Source organism: Anabrus simplex, chromosome 1 (genome assembly GCF_040414725.1).
Source record: "Anabrus simplex isolate iqAnaSimp1 chromosome 1, ASM4041472v1, whole genome shotgun sequence".
Classification (NCBI taxonomy): Eukaryota; Metazoa; Arthropoda; class Insecta; order Orthoptera; family Tettigoniidae; genus Anabrus; species Anabrus simplex.
Genome location: NC_090265.1, coordinates 1014783701 through 1014803930, shown reverse-complemented (window position 1 = coordinate 1014803930; position 20230 = coordinate 1014783701). Strand labels below are relative to the sequence as shown.

Here is a 20230-nt window from a genome sequence, read left to right as displayed (position 1 = left end):
GGCACAAAATGAGGAACTAACGTGCAGCTCACAATCCTGTCACAGTCTTCCGACCACTGCAACTTAAACTCGGCACATCTTTCAACCACAGTACAACCCCAGTTTCCTGGAACCGATCTGCAAAAGCTGACACGATGTTGTAAGCTTGGAACTGTTTCTGGTCGTGGACAGCGTTATCTCGGTGGTCACGTTCCGGCCCCCTACTGAGTAATCCCTGGCTAATTGCCCTTTTCCTCATCTTTTGACATTTGTCAACACATAGTTACATTCCCAATACTGAGACCTCTACAGGGAAACATCCCCGCGCATTACAATCCTAAGTGTTTTCTTTTCATTCAAGCAGGACAAATATGGAGAATTATGTATGTCCCTATTGATCCCTGCTAGTAGATTCTTTGTCGCTACGTTAATTTATCATTCCGGCTTAAGTTTGTAAGTTATTCATATCATACATAAAACAACGGCTGATCCTCGCTCTAGTTTCAGGAAACATTTTTGGGGGGGAGGCCGGCCCCCTGCCCCCACACTCCTGGCTACACCAGTGGGAGTAGGTTTCAGACACCCAGTTACTATTCTGCATGTTTCATTACGGGCGGCACCCACCTGCTTTGTATGGGCTGACCTGAACCAGACAGGACATGCATACTCGGCTGCAGAGAAACTCAGAGCGAGAGCTGAGGTTCTTAACAAAGTTGGATGGGCTCCCCATTTGCTTGAGCAAAGTTTATGGAGGATGTTATTTCGGGCTGAGACTTTCTGTCCAGAGTTAACACAGTGTTTCTTGTTTGTTAAAATCCGATCTAAGGTGACACCCAGGAACCTTGGTGTAAAACAATGGTTCAGTTGCTTACCCTCCCACGTTACGCACAGCTGTCTAGTAGCTTCTCGATTTCGAAGATGAAATGCAGTAGCCGTTTCTTCTGATAATACACTGAAAGTTCTTTAAGTTCATTTGAGAGCTGCATTTCAGTGGTTTGAAAGTCGTCACACTGGACCACTAAAGCCAGATCATCGGCATAAATGAAGCTTCTTGTGTAGGAAGGCTTTGGCTGGTCATTCATGTAGATGTTAAAGAGGATTGGCGAGAGAACACTGCCCTGGGGAAGTCCATTCCGTTGATCCCTCCACCTACTGTACTTTCCTTGAAACTCAACAAAGAACCGGCGATTCTGCAGGAGAGTTTCAACTACCTTCGTGAGACCATAATCTCTGATGAAGTTATAGAGCGTGGTGATCAAAGTTCTATGATGCACTGTGTCATACGCTGCTGTAAGGTCCACGAATACCACTCCTGTGATTTTACATCTTTCAATCCCATTCTCTATGTGCTGAGTTAAATTGAGCACCTGTGAAGTGCAGTTCCTTCCGGATCTAAAGCTCACCTATTCTGGAATAAGATATTGATCTACTTTAGATGTGAGGCGCTCAAGTAGGATCCTCTCAAATATCGTATGTAGGTGACAAAGTAATGATATTTGCCTGTAGCTCTTAGGATCTAATGGATCCTTACCTGGTTTCAAAATAGCCATCACTCGAGACTTCCTCCACACCTTAGGTATCTGTTTACTCTGCAGGCAATTGTTTAGAAAATCAACAACCCACTTCCTTGCTCAGGAACCAAAATGTTTTATTTGTTCCACTCTCATATCATTCAGACCTGTAGCCTTGCCATTTTTTGATTTCTTTATGGCTTTCTCTAGTTCCTCTAGGATGATATTATTAGTGAGGTCGCTGGACTCCTTGTCTATTTGGAGTTCTATTTCAACTCTATTCATATAACCCCCTATTTTTCCATTGAGCAAAAGTTGATGTGCAATGGCATCTGGGGACAAATTGACGTGTACAGGGGCTTTTGTGAAGTGATTATTAATCCTCTTTAAGAGACACCAGGCTTTCTGACTACTTTTGGACATGTCCAGCTCTTCAAGGGTAGATATCCAACGATTTTGTTTATCTTCTGCTAACATTGTTGTCAGCTCTAGACGTTTCTGCAAAGTCTGTTCGCCAAAGGGATTTGTCTCAAATAGATCAATGTATTCAGCCAGCAGAGCTGAGGAATGTTGATTAAGACCAGGAACATAATTCATTCGACAACCTCTGGGAATTGACTGTCTGGAGCTCTTGTTCACTGCATCTACAAACAGGTTGTAGTCAGTCATAGAAATACCTATATCAGATACAGCATCTTCCAGATATGCAGTGAACTTGTTCCAGTCTGCTTTCTTAAAATTATATTGCCTGCGGAAAGGTATGCTCATGGGGTGTACCGCAGCAAGTACCTGACACATGATGGGCCCGTGCTGTGTGTGTGGTATAGGGGTGCCGATGTTCTTTATACACTGCTGAGCAATTCTTTCGCTAACAAAGATTAGATCAGGGTTATAACCTCGTTGCCAACGTCCTCTGTTAAAAGGAGGTAGTTTAACATCGTGTAACAGTAGCATCTGGTGGGTCTCAGCCCATTCCAGCACAGCCTCTCCATCTTCATTCTCATGTTCATATCCCCAGACGTTGTTTTGGCTGTCAAAGTTACCAATTACAATGTGGACATCTTGTCTGTATGCCTACTAGTTCAGCATATGATGAAGAAATCAAAAGAATATATGAAGAGAAAGAACTTTCAATACAATATGTTAAAGGAAGCAAGAATCGTGATGGGAGACTTGAGTGTAGTGATAAGCCAAGGAAGATAAGGTAATGCCGTAGGAGAATTCAGACTGGAACGAAGGAATGAAAGAGGAAGTTTGCTAGTTCAATTCTACACCAGTTGTAATTTACTCCTTGCTAATACTTGGTACAAACACCACAAACGACGGCTGTACACGTGGACAAGACCTGGAGATACAGGAATGTTATCAAATAGACTTAATTATGATTAGGCAGAGATTCAGAAACAGAAAACTTTCCCAGAAGCAATGTGGTATCATGAAATGTCATCTGAAGTTGAAGGAAGGAAGGAATGCAAGAAGATGGGATCTAGATAAGTTGAAAGAAAAGAGTGTGAGAGGTTGTTTCAAGGAACATGTAACACAAGGACTTAATGAAAATGCTGAAGGAAACATAGTAGAGGAAGAATGGACAGTTATGAGGAGTGAGGTCAGTAAGGCTGCTGAAGAAAAGTTAGGAAGAAAGGAAAGATCAACTAAGGAACAATGGATAACTCAAGAGATACTGGACCTGATTGACGAGCGATGAAACTACAAGAATGCAAAAAATGAGGAGGGCAGAAAATAATACAGGCGAATAAAGAATGAAGTAGATAGAAAGTGCAGGACAGCTAAGGTAGAATGGCTGAAAGACAAGTGCAAGGATGTTGAAGGTTGTATGGTCCTAGGAAAGGTAGATGCTCCATACAGAAAAATCAAGGAAACCTTTGGAGAAAGGAAAACTAGGTGTATGAATATTAAGAGCTCCTAGGGAAGGAAGACAAGGCAGAGAGATAGCAGGAGTATATCAAACAGTTGTATCAAGGGAAAGAGGTAGATGATAAAGTTCTGGAACAAGTAGAAGCTGTTAATGCTGATGACATGGGACACCCAGTTTCAAGATCAGAATTCAACGGAGCTTTGAGAGACCTAAAAAGGAACAAGGCCTCTGGAATTGGTGATATACCCTCAGAATTACTGACTGCCTTAGGAGAAACCAGCATGTGAAGGTTATTCTCTTTAGTGTGTAAGATATGATACAGGAGAAGTGCCATCCGATTTTAATAGACTAGTTGTGATTTGGTGAAGTAGTCGACTAGGGAAGGTATAATTCCAGAGATCAAATGTTAAAACCTTGGCTGCCTAGCTTATTAATACCCATTTAACTTTTTTTAAATTTTTTTAAACATATAAATGCTATTTCTTTTCTTCCTCCTCCTGGTCCTGCTCCTCCTCAACGGTCTTCATGTTTACACTCATATATCTTGTGACTATACAAGAGACCATTGTCAAATTACTGTAGGATTCATTTGTGATTTAATTTGATATCTGTGAAGTAATGTGTATTTTGAAATTGTAATTAATTTATGAATTATGTTGCAGACTTTCAGTGAACAGCTTTCAGTCTGAGGCTTCAAAAGCACAACTTGACCTAACTGGGGACTCAGAGGAGATGCTGAAACTAAACAAGCAGCTCATGCGCTGGGACCGAAAGAAGAAGAAGATGGTTGCTGTAAACAAGGTGAGTTTAGTTCATTAATAATTGTTTTGGGTTAATTTGGCATTTGAGAAATAGTGGTTATTTTAAATTTGACTGCATCAGGATATCTTTGGTTAATGGGCTTCATAGGTACTGATTTCGGTCACACGGATGTAAGACGACCAGTCAAAAACATTTAATAATATAACATAGCAACCATTGATTACAAATGCTAAATATGAACAATTACACTGGTAATTCTAAAATATGAAGTGCCATTAAATCTGGTAAAAGAACGTCGGGCATACTCTCTCTCCGAGCCGACCCTGAGTGAGCTCGGGAGTTCCCATTTTATGGGTACATATACGGCTAGGAAAGAAGAAACGTATATTTTGTATTTTATTTAGACAAGAAAATGCTGCTAAATATGCTTGCCATCACACGATTGAACATTGCTATTTCTAGGGTTAAAAAGCAAGTTTCATACCTCTCCGTGAAATGTACTTGAGTTATAAACTTTACTCTGAAAATATTGTATAATACTTCTTTGCAGTCTTTTATTTCTGATAAATTGTCTTGATCCGGCCCCACTGAGACTCATAGCTTGAAATGTGGCCCTCAGGGTGCAATAATTTGGAGACTCCTGATTTAAAGTTACCAGTATTCTATTCATTGTAGAATTACAGTGGTCACTGTCCTCTTACATTACTACAAACCAAGACAAAAGTACCCATTATATCTTTTGAGGTGCTAGTAATGCATAGTTTCTCGTGGCAGGGAGTAGTGTCGCCTTAAATCATTGTAACCTTTCTATGTGAAATAATGTTTTGTCTTTTTTACCTAACAATTAAATGTGACAATCTTATCATCTAATGTTTTGGAGATTAGTTCGTAAACCTGCATAATGTTTTTCACAAGGTGTTAAGTTCTTCACAAAGACTACTCTGTCATTAAAAAGGCAGTAGCTGATAACTCCTCTCCTGTGAACGATGTGACCTTGCGTGTCCCAGTGAAGCAGGTAGCCAAGCCGTAGGTGCAACCACATCAGATGGAGATCTGTCGAGAGACCAGACTAACAAATGGTTCATCGGAAGGAGAGTAGCAGCCTTTCGAAAGTTGCAAGGGCAACAGTCTGGATGATTAACTGATATGGTCTTGTAATAATACTTAACATGGATTACCTGTGTTGATACTGCTACATGGCCGAAAGCAGCAGGAAATTATAGCCGTAACTAACTCCTGAGGACATGCAGCTCCCTCCCTCTGTATGAATGATGTAATGATAATGGCTTCCTCCTGGCTAAAATATTCTGGAGATAAAATAGTCCTCCACTTGGATTTCTGGGTGGAGACTACACAAGAGGGGGGCAATCATCCAGAAGATACAGTAGATACTGAGATTTTGCGAGTCAGAGCATGGAATGTTAGAACTTTGAATTGTTGTGGTAGGTTAGAGAATCTGAAGAGGGAAATGGATAGACCAAAATTAGATGTAGTTGTTATAAGTGAAGTACGTTGGCAGGAAGAGCAGAATTTTTGGTCAGGCAACTACAGAATTATCAATACAAAATCAAACGGGAGGGGAAGTGCAAGAGTTGGTTTTATAATGAATAAGAAAATAGGTAGCGGGTAAGCTACTGCAACCGGCCTAGTGAAAGGATTATTGTTAAGACAGACACCAAGCCAATGCCCACCACAGTAGTGCAGGTATATGTCTACTAGTTCAGGGGATGATGAAGAAATTAAAAGAATATATGAAGGGATTTAATACAATATGTAAAAGGTGACTACAATCTAGTTGTGATGGGAGACTGGAATGCAGTGGTAGGCCAAGGAAGATAAAGGGGCAAAGGAATGAAAGAAGAGGTTGGCTGTTTGAATTCTGCACCGATCATAATTTAGTCCTTGATAATGTTTGGTTCAGACACCACAAACGATGGCTATATTCATGGATGAGACCTGGAGACACTGAAAGGTATCAAATATACTTGATTATGGTTCGGCAGAGATTCAGAAACCAGGTGTTGGATTTAAGATTTTCCCAGGAGCAGACGTGGACTCTGACCACAACTTGTTAGTTATGAAATGCCATCTGAAGTTGAAGAAATTGAAGAAAGAAATGCAAGGAGTTGGAATTTAGACAAGCTGAAAGAAAAGAGTGTGAGAGATTGTTTCAAGGAATACGTTGCACAGGAACTAAATGAAAAGGCTGAAAAAACACAGTGAGGAAGAATGGACAGTCGTGAAGAATATCAGTAAGGCTGCTGAAGAAAAGTTAGGAAGAAAGGAAATATCAACTAAGAATCAATGGATAACTCAGGAGATACTAGACCTGATGACGCATGACAAAAGTACAAGAATGCAAAAAATGAGGAGGGCAGAAAAGAATACAGGTAAATAAAGAAAGAAGTAGGTGCTAGGGTTCTGGAACAAGAACAGGCTGTTGATGGTGATGACATGAGAGACCTAATTTTGAGGTCAGAATTTGACAGACCGGGCGAGTTGGCTGTGCGGTTAGGGTCACGCACCTGTGAGCTTGCATCCGGGAGATAGTGGGTTCGAACCCCACTGTCGGCAACCATGAAGATGGTTTTCCGTGGTTTCTCATTTTCACACCAGGCAAATGCTGGGGCTGTGCCTTAATTAAGGCCACGGCCGCTTCCTTCCCACTCCTAGGCCTTTCCTGTCCAATCGTCACCATAAGACCTATCTGTGTCGATGCAACATGAAGCAAATAGCGAGAAGAAAAAAAAAAGAATTTGACAGAGCTTTAAGAGTCCCAAGTAGGAACAAGGCACCAAGAATTGATGACATACCCTCAGAATTACTGACTGCCTTAGCAGAAACCTGCATGGCAAGGTTATTTCATTTAGTGTATAAGATGTATGATACAGGAGAAGTGTCATCTGATTTTTGGCAGAATATTGTTGTATCTATTCCCAAGAAAGCCGGTACGGACAAGTGGGAAAACTGCTGCACCATTAGTTTAGTATCCCATGCCTACAAAATTTTAACATGTATTATTTACAGAAGAATGGAAAGACAAGTTGAAACTGAGTTGGGAGAAGATCAGTTTGGCTTCCGAAGAAATGTAGGAACACGTGAAGCAATCCTGACTTTGTGTCTGATCTTAGAGGACTGAATTAAGAAATACAAGCCCACATACATGGCATTCGTAGATCTAGAAAAGGCATTTGATAATGCTGATTGGACCAAGGTACAGTAAAACCTCGTTAATTCGAAGCCGTTGGGACTAAAAAATCGGACTTCGAATTACATGATTTCGAATTAACCGCCAATTCGCAATTCAGAAGTACCAACCCTTGCTGCGTTACAAAATATTCTAAGGCCTGTTTCTGCATGCAGTTAACCTTGATTTACAGTTATACCTTTCAAATGCCATGAAAAAAGAACTATTTCCAAAATGTATCCAAGAATGTGCATTTACAGTATTCAAATAATGCACTCGGATATCTCACTGGCAAACATAACCTCATGTAACGAAAGAATGAAAAAAAGCACGATTCAAAGACGAGGAGAAATCTATGCTGGCTCCCATGAGCAAGTGCTTTATTAATTGGATTACTATACTGTATGCATTTTAGATGCCTTGTATTTACACAGAAAGTACCCGATGCCCTTAAAATTGAACTTCCCTATGACTCTATCCTTGTACAATTTCCCGCCATGGCACTTCTCTCGTACTTCAGAAATGTAAACACTTGCCGCGTCACAAAGTATTATAAGACCCATTAATACATGCAGTCACCTCGATTCACAGTTTAAACCTTTCAAATGCCATGGAAAAAACATTCCGAAATGAATCTAACAAGGTGCATTTACAATGTTCAAATAATGCACTTGGATAAATCACTGACAAACATAACCTCATGCAACAAAAGAAAAGAAAATCACACAGTTCAAAGACAAGGATAAATTTATACTGGTTCCCCTGTGCAAATGCATTATTTTTTGGATTTCTGTACTGTTTGCAATTTTAGATGCTTTGTACTGGCATGGAAAGTGCTCGACGCCCTTAAAACATTGTGGTTTATCGAACTTTCCTATGACGAGGGGATAAAGTTTCTCGCTTCCGAGTGCATTCCAACGCACTCCTATGACCACCATCTCCCACCCTTGTACGATTCTCCGGCTGGCACTTTCTCCTTTAAAACCATAAGACCATTTGGACTCAAATTAAAATAAAGCAGTGCCGTTTCACCGGCAATGACAATATTGTTCTGTGCCTACGAATTTATTATATGAGCCACGTTTTTTTCGTCAACTGCCGGCATCACCAATGTTCGCGGATTCTGTTTTTCCTCACACTGCCTGTTGCGTGATATTACGGCGTTCCTTAAGAGGTTGAATACAAAAGAATTCCGGTTTCATTCAACTTAGCAATCATGAAGCGCACTGTAGACCCACCGAAGTGAGTGTAAGTGCGGAAAGCTATCTTTCCACGTTTCAGAACGCGCGTTCTATTATGCCGCGGAGCGGATAAATTTCGAGTTGAAATTACTCTGTAACATACTATTGTTTTAAAATGTAAAGGCAGTTTTGAATTAAAAGTCTGAATTTCGGTAATGGGGCCGACATTGTACTTCGAATTATGAATTATCCGTATTTCGAATTAAACAATTTAAATAACATGCGAAACTGTATCTCATATTTCCGGGAACGAGAGCTTCTTCGAATTAGGCGGGATTTTGAATTAACCGATTTCGAATTATGGAGGTTCTACTGTATTTGAGATTCTGCTGGTGATCAGGCTTATATACTCAGAAAAGAGAATTATCTATAATTTGTACAAAAATCAGTCTGCAGTGATAAGAATCGAGGGCTTTGAAAAAGAAGCAGCAATCCAGAAAGGAGTGAGGTAAGGCTGCAATTTGTCCCCTCTCCTTTTCAGTGTTTACATAGAACAGGCGTTAAAGGAAATCAAAGAGGAATTTGGAAAGGTATTTACAATCCAAGGAGAGGAAATCAAAACCCTGAGATTTGCTGATAATACTGTTAGTTTATCTAACTCTGTAAACGCTCTGGAGAAATTATTGAATGGTATGGACAGAATCTCAGGGAAGGAGTACATACATATCCCACGTCGTTCCATCTTAAGCGATGGGTCGGTGAGCGAGGCTTCTCCACGAGTTCCGGTCTCTGAACTGAAAAAAAAAAAAAAAAATAAAGTCCAAAATATAAGTAATGGAGTGCAGTCGAACAAAGTCAGGTGATGCAGGAAGTTTTAGATTAGGAAATGAAATTTTAATGGAAGTAGATGAGTATTGTTACTTGGGTAGTAAATAACTAACGATGGTAGAAGTTAGGAGGACATAAAATGCAGACTAGCACAAGCAAGGAAGGCCTTTCTTAAGAAAAGATATTTACTCACCTCGAACATTGATATAGCATTTAGAAAGATGTTAACATTGATGCTTTCACGGCCCGTACTTGTAGACATGGTATGGCCTTTTGGCTTAAGCCGTGTCAAGAAAACAAGGTGAAACTCTTTACGTTTCATACAGAACTTTGCTCTGCTTCTTCAGAAGAAAATCTCAGCTGTTCACAAGGAAGATTTCTACAGAAACAAGAGCAAAGTTCTCTGCAAAATGTAAAGAGTTTCACCTTGTTTTCTTCACATTGCATAATTAAAAATATGTTTTTGAAAACTTTCATCTGGAATGTGGCATTGTATGGAAGTGAAAGCTAGACTATAGGTAGCTCAGAAAGAAAGAGAATAGAAGCTTTTAAAATGTGGTGTTACAAAAGAATGCCGAAGGTGAGATGGGAAGATGGAATGACGAGATATTGAATCGAATTGGTGAGAGGGGATATATTTGGCTGCATTTGACAAGAAGAATAGAGAGAGACAGCCAGGACTTGTACAGTTGGTTTTTGAGGGAAGCATACGCAGTAAGAACAGTAGGTGTAGACAAAGGTATGAATATGACAAGCAGGTTACAGCAGTTGTAGGATGTAGTAGTTATGTTGAAATGAAAAGGTTAGCAGAGGATAGGGTGACATGGAGCACCCCATCAAACCAATCTGTGAAATGATGACTCAAACAACAAAAGCTGATAAATGTGTTATTTAGCGTTTCTGATATGACTGTGGAAACTTCATAGTAACATATCATGTTATGATTGAGAATAAAGAGTGCTCATTGAGCAGTGTTGAAGGGTTGGTTATCATATCATCCTGCCTCTAATAGACCCAAGATTTCCATATCATTAAGTTTCTTGTCTCTAGTTTAATAAAGCTCTCTGACACACACATGAAGAAGAAGTGTGTATGTTAAAGAAGTTGTTGGTACAAACTTCAGTGGTAGAGAAGAGCCACCGTTTTCCTACTTGTGTCCTTCACTTCCTCCATTCTTCCAACCACCCCATTGTAAAACATAAGTAGTGGTAGTGGTGTTAATTATTGTATTAGTCCAGCTGGGCAACCATCTTCTCTAACCACTAAGCAGAGGAAAACATTTCAAGAGGTCTGACCCTTTTAAGAACGGAGGTATCGATAAAAGAAAGGAAAAGACCACAAAGGTCTTGAAAATGAAAAATACCTTTGACCTCACAAACCTATTACCTTTGGTATCAAAAGAAAACAAGAGTTCGTCAAGGGAGGTCTTATAGGATGGATAAAAGTGACAAAACTGCACAAGTGGAAGCACTGATGGATTCAGCTAGGGGAAATGGTCATCACCCACATTCCCTAGATGAGAGCCCCTGAGGGGGACACACGGATATGCGGCCATCTACAGAATCATTCTTTGCTCTTCTAATACTAAATGTTCTTAGACATTACAGTATATTATTGGTTTCTTGAATATGTATGACAAATTTGTATTGTAACTGAAAAAGTGTATGTGTTTCTGACATCATCTTACCTAATAAAGAATGAAGGGTTCTGGTGGTTGTGTAGAAATTAATAAATCATCCTTGGGGATTCCTGAAAATGTCTTCCGTATATACTACCATGATGTATATACCCCTCCGCCCCTACACATACAGTAAAACCCTTATAAACTGGACCCTGAAAAAAAAAAAAAAAAAACGGAACCTGCCTGCCTTAAACAGACTTCTTCTGTGGTCCCATGAAAGTATATGGCACTTTATGCAGCCTAAAACGAAACCTTCCAACGTGGAAACGGACAGCTATTTCCGGTTCCGCGAGGGAATAATCTCTGAATAATACTGAACTCCCGTCAAGATAATGTTCCATGTAACACGTACGATAGAAACAGCAAGCAAGGACAACGTGCAATTCATTTCTTCTGTTGTTCTTCTGCAATCAGTTTAGGAGCATAGAACATTTGTTGAAGCCAATAATGTGATTGGTTCAACTTGTTGAACTCATCACCTCCTGCCCATATCTTGAGCGCTTATCTCCCCCTTAAGTGCACTGGAATGCACTTTCAACTCAGTTGCCCTGTTTTTCTACCAGTGTAATCATGCTTCTTCTGTACCACAAGTGAGCTGTACGTCTTATTCCTCAGTCTGGTAGTAAATATGGTAGGGAAAAAACATAAAACTTAATGAAAAAGTTTAGCTCATGGAAGCAAATGGAAATCAGAAGCAGTCCATGAAATCTTGTCATAGTGTTATTTCAGTTTAATAAAACATGGGTCTGTGATACACTTAAGAGAAAGGAAGAAGATGGAGAAAGATGTTAAAATAAAACATACAGTAGTACACTACATACATGCAGTGTAAACATTTTTTTGTTTCAAAGAAAATTCTTTTAATCCAATTTTTTGATACATGGATTGAATAGGAACATAGTAAGCTTAAAATATTGGTTAAACTTGCATAAAATGGAACCCCCTTCTAAAACTGAAATATTCTCTCGTCCCTAGTAATTCCAGTGTAGACAGGTTTTAATGTATATATTAACCAACTAAACTTGTTTTGATACCATGGTGTAACTAATATTCTATTTTATCAGTCTGTTTCTCCATTCCTCTGTTCTAATTATGAACATCTTTTGTTGCCTTGCAAAGAATGAAGGTACGAGGTATGTTTTTTAAGTAAGTACAGTTTTAATATAGAAATAAGTATTGCCATTTTTAATTTTTTTTTACATGTAAGCATGTACCTTAAACTACTTCTCGACGTAAGTTTCAAGCATATTATGGCACTTATCATATTCTGAAACCAGCTTCTGAATTCCACCTCGTATAAATCTGCCACCTGATGTGCCAGCCACTGCAATATAGCCATTTTTAAGTCATTGTCGTCATCATCATGATCCTAACCTCCTAAATGCTTTTTCAAAGAAGGAACAAGTGGTAGGCGCTAGGTCAGGGTTATATGGAGGATGATCAAATTGTTCCCAACCAAATGAAGCAATGAGGTCTCAGGTTTGATTAGCCGTGTGAGGTCGCACATTTTCATGAAGCAAAAAAATCCCCCTTGTGAGCATGCCATCCCGTTTGTTTTGGATTGCACGACGGCATTCACGTAAGGTCTCACAATAAGTCTTGGCATTTATTGTGCCACCCCGGTGAAAAAAACTCCACGAGCAACACACCTTGGCTATCCAAAACACAGCGCACATGAATTTGTGAGCTGAAAATGTTTGCTTGCACTTCACTTTCTTGGGTGAGGTTGAGTGCCTCCATTTCATGGATTGCTGTTTTGATTACCCATGTTTTGTCGCTGGTGACAGTTTGGCTTAGGAAAGCATCACCTTCTTTACTGTACCACTCAAGGGAAGTCAAAGCACTGCCTATGTGCTTGGTTTTGTTCACCTCCATTAGCATCCTCGGTACTCAGCATGAGCACAACTTTCGATAATCTATACATCATGCCACTATTTCATAAAGAATGCTCCTTGAAATTTCAGGCAACAAAATCGTAAAAAGTCTGTTTTGTTGAATCATTGCATCAACTTTCTGCACCAAGTTTTCAGTAATGATGGATGTTTGAGCACTGTGCTTCTCGTCTTGGACATTAGTACGGCTTTCTTTAAATGCTCTAAACCATTTTTTTACCATTCCTTCACTCGTAGTGTGTTCTCCATGCACTTATCTAATCTACCAATGTATTGCAACGGCTTTCACGTCTTTTTCACGTAGAAAACTAATCACAGCGCATACTTTGCATTCGGCAAGACCGTTTGTAGTCTGGGGCATTTTCAGTATGCACAAGCAGAAATATGAACAGGTGTACGTATTGAGCGTGCGTGCACTGAACGACGACTGAAGCACTGCAGCGGACATATTTAAAAATCGTACTTACTTAAAAATCGTACTTCGCAGTACTGTATACTATCAGTGTATCCATTAATTAAATGTTGTAATTCAGAATGGAAAATCTTTATATACTCTTTAAATCTATGCAGTGTTGATTTTATGAGCAGCTTAAGTATGAAAAGTATGAAAAGAAACACAGAAACACAATTTTTAATTTAACTTAGAAGCACTGTATTGTATTTATAGTTAATTGGAAAGGATGCCATTATATCTACCTCATGTACATTAGGAGTTTAAGGCTCATGATGTATTGTGTGAGGTTGTATTGAAAAAAGTGTGTTTATTTTGCTTGGTCTTTGATTGTGTGTACTGTAATTTAAAATACTAGCTGCATAATTAGAATTATGAGATGGTAGTACTTAACATCATGTTTGTTATATAATTTCAGTCTGCATTGTTTTAACCGGTGTGATTTTTGTTCAGGATTCAAAAGTTGGAAAAATCCGCACAGAGTCTGGAGCTTGGATTCCAGCCACTTACAAGAGTAATCGATACGCTCAATGGAAGGAAAAGACTAAAGTGGATGAAAATGAGAGTGAGGATGATAGTGGTGATGAGAGCAAAAACCAGAAAATTAGTAAGTGCACCTCTTTCTTTTGGTTATGCTTTTCTCTATTGTAATTAAAATTGTTTAATACTGTGTTTGTTTATTACAGCTTCTCATCGACATCCAAATACTCATTGGTTCCGACACAATGAAAAAGTTCGTCTGAAAACTAAGTCAGAACTTAAAAGGCCAGAACAAATTCTAAAGGCAAGAAAAGAAATGGAAAAGAAGAAACAGAAATATGGTAGAAAAAAGAAATCAAAGTCTAAAAGAAGATCATAATCAAATATATCTGTTTTATAACTGATTAATTATTGTGTAAATAAATTATGTCTTTTGGTTGTATGTTAGTTAAATTTAATTTCCTTAATACTACTGGATATATTCGCACAATCGTTTGTTGTTTATCTATGCCTGCCTGACTATGTCAAATTGTTGCTCTTGTTGATGAATTTAAGCCATGTGGGGATTTTCTTCTTTTGCAAGTAAAGTAAATTTGTGTCCTTGTCCTGAGGTGGTGCAGCTCTTTTCAGGCACACCCCTAATGGAGGCAAGCTGCTTGTACCATTTCAACCACAAACCTGCCCTCCTGCCATTCTTAAGTTTCTGGCAGTACAGTAAAGCCTCGATTATACATTCCCGGAAATGTTTTCCCGTATTATTCATTCAAATTACGTGGTCCCGAGAGCATCCTAATTAAATCACATTGTAAAAATCCCTCATTATCCGTTCCTCGAAGAAACTTTTCCCAGATCAACCTTCCAGAAATTTCAGTCCCATCAACGCTAAATCCTCAATCACACAGTTTTTCAAGAAACTGTATCTCACGAAAGGACAGTTGCAGCTTACTTACGGATCTTGGTTTTAACGTCCCATCATTGCGATAATTAGAGGAAGTACTGTACTGGAAAAGCGATCGGCTATGAACTTGCATAACGGACCATCTTAGCATCGCATTCAGATGGTATTGTTTAGAGAATCCTCGGAAATCATAAAGCAGAGAGTGGCCACAACAATTGGAAGGAAACAGAGCGCATTTCGACTGCTCTACTTGGAGACGGAACGAGTTTCATCAAATGTTCGTACTTGCAAAACATCTACATTATGTCCAGGGTTAGATGTTTATATTTTTTACGTTTCCAATTGTATCGCCGAACAGGTTTCCGGCATTTCCCTCAGGGCATTGTATAGTCACTGGGCTTTCAGGCAGAAATAGAAACTGCTCCTTCTTAACACAAATTTGTTTATTTTAATATCATCGTATACGATTATGTTTACGTGTTGTTGTTTTTTCTCTTGAGTTTTTTGTTTGTTTTAATGTTGTCAATCTTATGTTAATTTTAAAGACATTTCCATTAAAGCATTACTTCGTCAATTTATGTATTTTTCATCTAATCTAAACAGTGTTATGTGGCTGAAGATGTTGATAATATACGAAACATGTTCCATTTTTAACCATTAAATTGCCTTAGGCAATCATTTTATCGACTAGGTGGAAGATAAATAAATACTTAATTGTGAATCTACGATTATGTTATCGAGACCAGGACAGATGTTCCACCTTACATAAAGCCATGGAAGGTTTTGGGATTGCCTATTACTGTTTTGGTCCTATTATGAATATGAAAACCTACAACCTGTTTTCCAGTCTTTGACCGGGTCAGAGATGTAATGAATGAATCAGATATAGGCTATTAGTACAATGGGGTTGCCACCCCCAAAGTGATTAATTAATGACTGATAGATGCTATGAAATGAGAATGGAGAGTGTTGCTGGAATGAAACATGACAGGGAAAACCGGAGTACCCGGAGAAAAACCTGTCCCGCCTCCGCTTTGTCCAGCACAAATCTCACATGGGGTGACCAGCGGTGAGAGGCCGACGCGCTGCCGTGACTGGGAATTTCATGTTTTTGTGTTAAAATGTCGTAAAAACCTCAGTCGTTTTATTTGCGCACGTTAGATTTAAAAAGTTTGTAGTATTTCACACTCGTACTGACTTGTACAGCGAGCGCGCTTTTCAACTGAGCTCAAGGTTACGAATAACCGTAATTTCTGAAGTTTTGATGATAATTTTTCTCTTTCCAATTTGATTGTGATTAGTGATGGAGAGAATTTAATATAATGCATTCGAGAACTTGCGAGAATCGATATTTACATTCGAAACCATGTTCTCGAGTTCAACATGACCTTTAAAAGTCGATGTAGGCCTAATTTACGCGGTACACGATTTCCATCAACTTACTACGAACTGTATACAGGTGACCAAATTAAACTGGAAGATTAAAAAAGAAGGGATTTTGCCATCATGTTGGGTGCTTTTGTATCTAATGTGCTTTATTTTATTAGATTACAGAATTAAAAACTACTTCGGTCGATTGTTGTTTGGCTTGGCATTACCGGTATTAGATTTTTCGAAGTTTGGCTGATCAAAGTTGCTGAACTAAGAGAAGTTTTCAGGGGGAACTTACGAAGTTTCGAGACTTTTAAGTCGTTTACCAGTAATTAATAATTTAAGCCGGCCCCGCAATCCAACTTGTCTGCCTCTCACCCGGAGGGCACAGGTTCAATTCTCGGCCAGGTCACGCATTTTTACCTACATACGAGGGCTGATTCCAGGTTCACTCACTCTACGATTCCTTTTCATTGAGAAACTATCGAATGGTGAGATGGGACCTCGATCTAGAGAGCCAGGAATAACGGCCGAGAGGATTCGTCACACTGACCATGTGAACCTCGTAATCTGCAGGCTTTCGGGATGAGCAGCGGTCGCTTGGTAGGCGGAAGGTCCATTGGGACTGTAGTTTGGTTTGGTTTAAGAGTGTTTATAAGATTATAATAATACATATTTCATTTTTGTGACATTTAGCCAAATTGCTGATGGTTCATTCGTTCCCAGATTTTCTGTTTTCCCGTGTTGTACGTTGTGGGTTTTTTTTTTTCCGGTCCCTCCAAAAATGTAGAATCATGGTTCCACTGAACCAGGAATCAAACCTGGGGCTCCCCGAGGATAGCAGCTAATAACACTGACCATTGTGCTACGGAGGCAGACAACCTATGCAAGTGAGAGAATGAAATTCAGTGCATTTATGTTGAAAAACATGTTCACTTGGTCATTATACCATCTTCAGTGTCACTTTGGCCACCATATAATTTTAAAAAGAATTTAATGCAGGAAACTAGAGTGAGTCCACTCGTGGTGTGTAAACTTAAATGCTATGAGAAGGATCAAGGAATCAAAGCCAAATGTTTCAATCCTGGGTCATAATGAAATTTTGTGCGAGTTTTTCCTTGAGTTTTTGCAGTCGAGGAAAATGCTAAGTTAATATAATATTTCAGGTACCTAGACTCTCATAATTTTACCTACAGTCATTGATATATAAGTAATAATAATAATAACGTAAACGTTTCCACCTTTTCAATACTACAATATATTCACAAAATTACAAATTATACGGTACTAGTTTCGACCCATCTAGGGGTCATCATCAGCCGTATTGGAGCAAAGATCATTTGTGGCGAAATCCTAGGATTTGTAATTTTGTAATTTTTGTAATTTTGTGAATATATTGTAGTATTGAAAAGGTGGAAACTTTTACGTTATTATTATTATTACTTATATATTATTCTCAGTTCAATACGGACCAAAAACATGAAATTCATAACCATCAACTACAGTCATTGCCATACTCCAGGTTATCTGATAAGTTATACATAAGTAAACTGCTCACCTGGTGGCCATGATCGTTACGGCGTCAAGTCTGTATGGGCCGATACTGCAGTTAGCTGCTGCTGGTGGAAAAAGAAATTATGGCCAGCAGGGTAGGAGAAGTAATGGTATACAATTCACTAGATTGCATACCAAAATCTGGATTCAGTTTCAAACTTCTCTGCAGTGTTCATATGGAGTGAAGGCATATGACAGTGTTGATGGCGGTTCGCCTGTTGGATGGCGACATAAAGCCTTGAGCAGACCCTTCGACAGGAGTGGGCTATATGCCAACACCGGGTTTTACCTTCTCCCTACCTCATTATCATAATTATCCCATATCCAGACACACAGGTCACCCATGAACGTTTAATAGAAAGACCTATACCAGGCGAGACGAACATGTCCTCAGACACTCTTAGCACCAAAAGCCATACTGTAAATCTATATATATAAAATAAGAGTTTTGTCTGTACATTGCTCAAAATTTGAAAAGGATGGTATTTCTGTATCAGTCATGTCCATAGTAACAAGGAAATGCATTTTTAAATTGTCTGTCTGTCTGTACACACATCACGAGAAAACGGCTGAAGAGAATTTAATGAAAATCGATATGTAAAGTCCAGGAATAAGTCGCTAAAATATAGGCCATAAATAATTTTTTTCACGCTGAGAGAAATGGTAGTTTAGGGGAAGGCCTAAAATGTAATTCTCGAATATTTGTATTATTAGTGGTCTTATCTTAATGAAAACCAGTATTTAAAGTTCTAAAATAAGTTGTTACAATATAAACTATAAATAATCTTATTCACGCTGAAAGAAATGGTAGTTCAGGGGAGGGCCTAAAATTTTATTCCCTATTATTTATGTTATTAGTGGTCCTATCTTAATTAAAATAGGTATGCAAAGTCGGCAAATAAGTCGCTACAATCTACGCCATAAATAATATTATTCACACTGAGAAAAATGGTAGTTTAGGGGAAGGCCTAAAATTTAATTCTCAAATATTTATTATTAGTTGTCCCATCTATATATATTGTTGCGAACGACGAAACAACATATCGGCCGCACATAACAAAGTTCAGTTCCATAGGCGCACAAATACAATTTTGAAACAAATCAAATGGAGGACCAGACTGCCCCAAACGAGCAGACACATACACATCACTCACAAGGTGATTCAAACATTTATTACACATGAATAAAACACTGCATATTTACACATTATGTACAACAAATTCGGAGGTACACCAAAACACGTGTACTGCTGCCGGTCGCCATGTTCAGTGTCTGTGTATAAAACCATCGCCCTCTACTATGACTGCGCTAATACGCCTTCCCAATACAGCAATATGAGCGATATGGGCCTAGTTCCCATTTCTACCGCGGAGCGCTGCTTCACTGGCATTGAAACACGATTGTTCATTACAGCACACGTTAAGTGTTTAGTATATTTCTGTTCAAATATATAGCCAATCACTCAAAAAACATATATGAATCTCACCTTACACCTTAATAAAGAAATTCAGAGAAGAGCGTACCCCTCCGCAGCGGATAAGCTGTACAAAATAATGTTAACGGTTGGTAGTAAATACTGTAGAGAATTATATTCACACAATTTTCTGTTGAAGTGTTTCGCGTTCTCGAGTTCAAATCTTTCAAAGATCTCTGTTATTTATGTGGCTATATTATTTAAGAATACAGGAATAGCACACTCGCAAATAACTTCGCTACCGGGCGAATTGGCCGTGCGGTTAGGTATGCACAGCTGTGAGCTCGCATCCGGGAGGTAGTGGGTTCGAAACCCACTGTCGGCAGTCCTGAAGATGGTTTTCCGTGGTTTCCGATTTTCACACCAGGCAAATGGAGCTGTACCTTAATTAAGGCCACGGCCGCTTCCTTTCCATTCCTAGGCCTTTCCTGTCCCATCGTCGCCATAAGACCTATCTGCGTTGGTGCGACGTACGGCAACTAGCAAAAAGGAAAATAACTTCACTCAATAACTATGAATGTCCGATTTCAGAACAACTGAAGTGAGGAAAATCATGCAACACAGGCACTAAATAGTCACTCATAGATGCAAGAGGATTTTTATACACAAATGGTTGTGCTTTCAATACAAAATCATGAACAACTTTCAAAATCCACAGTGGCATATCAGATGGGTACTGCAGCCTGCTGTTTTAATCTCTTTTATAAATCAAGTCCATTAGCACTGTTGAGCACCTTGGTCTTGTCAAAAGAATCAAGCATCTTGTCCGGCTGCAATGTTGCTACATTTGTGCTACTGACACGTATGTCGAATCAATTTTTTATCGAAAACTTTATTCGACAGTGGTACCTGCATTAAAAATCGTGAATATATGTACATGAATGGTCTTTTAAATATTGTAAGGCTGTTATTACTTCAGTCGCGAAAATATCTTTCAGGCGCAGCACATTCGTTTTCTTAAACTTAGGCGGCTCGATGTTTTTGCATGTAAGAAAATTGAACCTATTTCACAGTTTAATTTGATTGCATATGATATAGTTTCTTGATAAGATCACCATTTATATCCTGGGAAACATCAAACATGGATAATTTTGTGTGTGTGTGT

General features: G+C 39.0%; 1 protein-coding gene across 1 annotated transcript in view; it reads left to right on the top strand.

Moving 5' to 3' along the window:
• LOC136875677 (ATP-dependent RNA helicase DDX54) overlaps positions 1 to 14270 on the top strand; it is a 110018-nt gene extending 95748 nt beyond the window's left edge. Inside the window, exons 11-13 of the mRNA XM_067149234.2 lie at positions 4029 to 4167; positions 13802 to 13955; positions 14035 to 14270. Of these exons, the coding sequence (XP_067005335.2) occupies positions 4029 to 4167; positions 13802 to 13955; positions 14035 to 14207 (466 nt within the window). The 3' untranslated portion in view covers positions 14208 to 14270. The remainder of the gene's footprint in view (positions 1 to 4028; positions 4168 to 13801; positions 13956 to 14034) is intronic.
• The last annotated feature ends 5960 nt before the right edge of the window (positions 14271 to 20230 follow it).